A 6,000-nucleotide genomic window follows, 5' to 3' on the forward strand; every position below is an offset into this window, starting at 1 on the left:
GTATTATAAGACTATGAGGCCTATACTCTAGACGATAATTTCAGGGTTTTTTAGGGGTCCCTTCCTCATTACATCCATGTATACACACATATTTACAAACACATACCACATCATCTTTATCCACTCACCTACTAGTGGACACTTAGGCTACTTCCATATCTTCACTATTGTAAATAATGCTGCAATGGACAAAGGGATGCATATATCTTTTTGAATTAGTGTTCTGGATTTCTTTGGATAAATACCCAGAATTGTAATTGCTGGGTCATGATGTAGTTATAATTTTTTGAAGAATCTCCACGCTGTTTTTCCATTTTTATTTTATTCTTATATATGGTGTGAGAAAGTGGTCTAGTTTCATTTTTTGCATATATCTGTCCAGTATCCCCAATCCCGTTCATTGAAGAAACTGTGTTTACCCCAATTAATATGCTTTCCTCCATTTTCATAGATTAATTGACTACATAGGCATGGGTATATTTTCTGGTCTGTCTGTTCTGTTCTATTGATCTATATGTCTGTTTTTATGCCAGTACCATGCTGTTCTGATTATCACAGCCTTATAGTATAATTTGATAATAGGTAGCATGATACCTCCTACCCTGTTCTTTTTCAAGACCGCTGTGGCTATTTGGAGTCTTTTGTGGTTCCTGGAATATTAAAGATGTGTGAGGTTTTTTTGTTCCTTATTAGAGCATCCCTATTGCCTTTTCCTTTAATATGGAATGTAGTTTAATTACACAATAGTCTTAATTATTGTAAGTATTTTCACCTTGCCTAGGTGAACATAAGCGATTTCCCAGTAGTTCCCTCTAAAACAATGGTTCTCAACCTTGGTTGTGCACAGAATCACCTGTGAAGCTTTAAGACTACCCAGGTGAGATTGATTTGATTACTCTGGGGTACAACCTAGATAATGGATTTTTTTTTTTAAAGTTCCCTAAGGTGTTTCTAATGTGCAGCTAAGGATAAGAATCACAGGTGTTTTTCTTTTCAGGAAAAAAAAATCATGTCCAAATCCTTAGGTAACTTAAACAATGATCATAAAATGAAATTTTAAGACAATATTTCCATAATTTTTTTGTAGCTAATTTTTTTAATATAAAAGTAACTCTTTCCCTAAGCTGAGGGGATCACATTAGCAGTCAGGAGATTTTTTTTAAAAAATCAGAGAGGACTACCATATCCAAAGAGGGATAATACTGTCCACCTTACTGTAGTATTAACATTCAAATGGAAGTTATAGGCAAGAGACCACTGTGAATTATTTCACCCAATATTATTTCACTGCAATGCTTTCTCTTCCTGATCAATTTTACCTACAGAGCACACCTCCCCATCATCTGCAATTTCACAGTATTATTTGTATACATTACTTGAATTTAGAATGAACAAGAAAAATTATGCAAATAAATGGGAGTGATTATATAAAAAGTTTAATAAGGCACAATTTAGTGTGATTACCATGACAATGTACATATTGTAGAAACACAAAGAACAGGGGTATATGAAGCATATGAAAAGTTTTTAGGCACCACTTTAATCTTTTTAATTCCTTCTTCATTATTTCTAGTTTAAAAAATAGTTGGCTCCATTTCAACATCTGACTTGAACTTAATAAAAACAGAAATAATGAACACAGCAACCACTAACCAGAAACCTCCAGACTCCTGGCTAACCAAAAGTATAAGCATGTTAAGTCATGCACATGTTAAAGATAGTTATAATTTGAGAATTGTAGTCTGTAGACCCACGTCTATGTGAGTGAATGTACTGAATGTCTTCTGTGGGGTCATTATGTTTGTCGGTTTCTCCCTACCTTCTAACCACTATGAACTCCTTTACTTACTTTTTTCACCAGGATCTCAATGTTTTCCCAAGATTCACCAAACAAATTGCCTTTGTTAAGTAATAACTGACTTGCTTTACCTTAACTGAGTTGCTTTATCTGTGTCACTGTTCTCCCTTTTCAACAGTGATTACACCTTTAACCAATGATACAGAATCACCCAAATTCATCATTAACTGCTATTAATGTTGTGGTGGTGCAAAAGTAATCAAAGTAAATAAGCATCAGAGGCTTAAGAACCATCCAGAGATAAAGTTATTTTGCCATTGGCAGTTTACTTCATATTCATACCATGTATGTTCACTTAAGTGGTGTGACCACCTGGAACAGGGCCTTGTCAGTGTCTCATCCACACTACTCCCCACCCCCAGAACTTTCTGTAAAGTCATCAGTAGTCAGTCAGATGGCTGAATTGGCATAGGCCAACAAATGCTATTCCTCAGAGTTGAAATTTTCGAGCCAAAAATCAAAGACAGACATATTTTAGTCAACTGTGAGTTTAATGCTATTAAATTTTCTCAACTCATGGATAAACCATTGACTAGCTTTGTGGACCATTTTCCCCAAGTGACAAACAACAACTCTGCAGCTCTTCATAGCCACTCACCAGTCCTAACAGTCAGAGGGCTCCCACCAGCAAGGCAAGACTCTTATCTCTGTGAATCATTTTCTTCATTAAAGCAGAAGGACCCTTTCAGATCCCAACTTCTGAGTTTCTAAATTCTCAAAGTTGAAAAAAATAGTACCATGTACTTCAATGACAAAAATTTAAACTATTAAATCCTTTTACAAGATGTCTGACTACTTGAAGACAGAATAAAAATTTTATAATAGATTGTGATTCTGCAATTATCCTGTTACTTTCCCAACTATATAATTGGGAAAGTAACGCAAGTCTGATGCACGAGACTGGCTTGTACATCAAATTAACAAGAATATAGTTAATCCCCACTTTGCTTTTTCCTATGAGGAAATCTGACCATCAAAAATTGCTCCAGCTCCCCTTAGCAAGCAGCAGGTTAAAAAAAAAACATGAGGCCTTTTGAATAAGTTTGAATAAAGGAACTACTAGGTTGTGTGGAGTCTCAACCTTAATTAAAAAATTCACAAAAGTTAATCAGACAGAACTCAATGCTCTCAACATTTAGAAAAATTTCCAAGCATTCCAAATATTTTTGAACAGAACACATGCAGCAGTCTTGGGAATACACCTGTTTACCAACTCAATTTCTGGAGAAACAAACATTCTACATGTATACCTCATTTTACTGCACTCAGTATTAAAATGATGTTCTATTTTGCTTCCGATTTCTGGGTTTTGTTGTTGTTGGGGTTTTTTTTTGATACACAAACTGAAGGCAAGTCCCTCTACCAGCAAAAAGATTAAGATTTGTTTTATTGCAGTGGTCTGAAAGGGAATTTGCAATTATCTCTGAGGTACGCCTGTAATTAAATAGGAGTCTAGAGATCTGACCTAGTTGAAGAAGGGTGAGTTTGTTTCATTAACAAAATGCAACAAGTATGTACAGTGTAAATCAGCTACTAATAAGTGACTTGTTGCAAAAGAAAACATGTTCAAGGATAGTATTCCAAACATGAAGTGAATCTGAATGTGACCACACTATGTTTTTAGGACTTTAATATCTAAATAAGCTTAAGTGCAATGAATGAAAAAAACTGAATGATATTCATACTTTTATGACTACTTATCACAACACACATGTTAAAATGTACACTTAGTTGAAGAATGACTACTGAAATTGAAAGTCACCTGACCTACAGAGTTGGGAAGAGGTAAGGGGTGACTGCAATGCAACTCTGCCAAAGTGACAGATGAAAGTAGGTACTGACCTAGGAGTGGATGGAAGGTTCACAAAAGTCCTCCAGGGGCACTCAAAACTGACTTGAGGAATGGTGTCTTTGACCATGCCAATTGGTTTGGGATTAGAAAATGCTACTCTGACACATTTCTCTTCTCCAAAATGAGAGGTGTGCACAGGAGGTTCCCTACATCTTTGTCAGCTCTGCCTTTCTGCGACTCTGAATTACCTAGAGGGTTAGGTACTTGGATCTGTGTAATTATCTGCCAGCTGTAGAGCATCATCCTACAAGCAAGACCAGAGAATGAATTATTTGAAACAACTACTTAGTTTAATCCTGTCTTAAGAGGATGGGTATTTGGGTGTAGGAGGGTGTTGGTTAGACTGTATTTACTCTGAACTACAGTCTTTCAAAATTCAATTCAAAAGCTCTCCAATTTCTAAGAAATGCCTCACACGCTGAAGTTAATACTTTGGGAAACTAATACCATCTGCGCATCTAGGTATGCCTTAGGAAAATTACAGTCTCTCTGGGTCTTCACATCTTGTCCCAAACCAAGGGGACTGTTACAGATTTCTTCTGAACCTAATAGATTAGCATTCCACTAAAAAGGTTTTCTAGACCGTTTTTGTTGAAAACACCCAGTTAGGGCAATTTCAGTCATTACTTCTGTCTGCTACAGAAGCTTAAACCCCTGGGGCCTTGTTTTAAAACTAAAGTTGGCACACACTGCACCTGAAACAAACTCCTTACCTCTTTAGGAGGGAAAAGGACAGAAAAACATTTGTATAGAAGTGGTTATGCACCAATCCTTTATTTTTATCAGTAGTGCAATTTCATTGGGCCAGCCCTGACCAGAATTACTAACTCCCACCACAAAGCTGCATACACTTCTGCAGTATTTAGATTTGATGTCCTAGCTATTAAGCAGTATAGAAAACTTGTCAATTTCGCTTTGTTTCTTATTCACCGAGAAACATTTCCGCCCCTCAGCCTTAGTGAAGACTTCCCAATTGGAAGTGTCCCAATTCTACTTGTTTCGTCTAGACACACACTCATTCAGACCCACGGCAAAGTCCAGCTCCAGCTGGGCTAGGTGAACAGGATGCGCCACTGCCGTTAGAAATTAAAGTTGAGGGGAGCTACGTTGTAAGCCGGCCAGAGCCCGACCTGCCCGCCGGGTGCACCGCCGCACAGCCAGAGCTGCCGGGTCGGTCTGGGTCTCACGTACGCCCAGAGACAGGTTCCACCAAGCCGGGGGTGAACGAACACACGTCTCCTGCAACCCCTTGCGCAGCTGGTTGAAACACTGTCCTCGCAAGGGTTCACTTGCCCTCAAAGACTAACAAAAATACAGCGTCCTGCGCTAATCAGAGGTACAGTGAAGGTCCCCCAGAGCTGTCCCCGGAGGAAACCTCGGGGAGGAACAAGTGGGAGGAGGCGCACGGTCCTGCAACCAACTCACCTTCTGTTGCCTCCGGGCCATGTCAGTGGGCTGTTTGGCGTTGAAGGGGTATGCGATGCATCTCACGACGAAGACGTAGAGCTGCAGGCGGATCCTCCGATCTTGCTCCTCGTCCAACTGCCGCTCGGGCTCTTCTCGCCCCTCACTGACGACCGAGGGGCTCGGGCTCCTGGGTCTGGCCGCGCCGCTGCCCGCGCGCCCCGGCGTGTCCCGCCGCCCTTCCCGAGCCGGCGCCGGCGGCGCTCGCTGGGAACCGCCAGCCGCCACCAGTACATCGCGGGTCTCCTCTTCTAGCCCCTCGTCCGACTCCTCTTCGCTGGAAGAAGGGTCCAGCATGGTGCTCGGGCAGCCGCGCCGCTTGGCCCCCACCCCCAGGTGCCTCAGCCGCGGCAGCTGCGCCCGCGAGTCTGAGGGTGCCTCGCGGCTGGCGACCGCGGCCACAGAACGAAAGGGAAACTGGCCAGAGCTTTCCGGACACGTCGAGTTAGACACACGAGTATTTCCTACCACCAGGGCCAAAGGGGCGGGCAGGCGCCTGGAGGAGGACGTGGATGGGGAGAGGGGAGCCGCCGGGATTAAATAGGCGGAGTTACCGTTGGGGGTGAGCCCCAGTGCCTCAGGAATTAATCAGCCCAGCGCCAGGGCCCGCCCACCCCGCGGTCCACCGGGGACCGCCAGGGCGGGGAGCACCCGAACGCAGGTGGGTAACCTGTGGCGCCTACAACAAGCAACACGTGGAATGGAATTTTGAGGAGCGGGCGCGGGGCCGCGGAGTGCGCGTGCGCGCGCTGCTGCGCTGCGGGACCCATTGCAAGGGTGCCAGAGAGTGCAGTTTGCAAAGGCGGGAAGCGCCTGAACACCCTGG

At 42.6% G+C, this 6,000-nt stretch overlaps 1 protein-coding gene across 1 annotated transcript in view; it reads right to left on the reverse strand.

The window, feature by feature from the left end:
* The window catches only part of CADPS2 (calcium dependent secretion activator 2), a 575,914-nt gene extending 570,120 nt beyond the window's left edge, over nucleotides 1-5,794 (reverse strand). Inside the window, 1 exon segment of the mRNA XM_028525503.2 lies at nucleotides 5,136-5,794. Within this exon segment, the coding sequence (XP_028381304.1) occupies nucleotides 5,136-5,471 (336 nt within the window). The 5' untranslated portion in view covers nucleotides 5,472-5,794.
* Nucleotides 5,795-6,000: the final 206 nt, after the last annotated feature.

Source organism: Phyllostomus discolor, chromosome 10 (genome assembly GCF_004126475.2).
Source record: "Phyllostomus discolor isolate MPI-MPIP mPhyDis1 chromosome 10, mPhyDis1.pri.v3, whole genome shotgun sequence".
NCBI lineage: Eukaryota > Metazoa > Chordata > Mammalia > Chiroptera > Phyllostomidae > Phyllostomus > Phyllostomus discolor.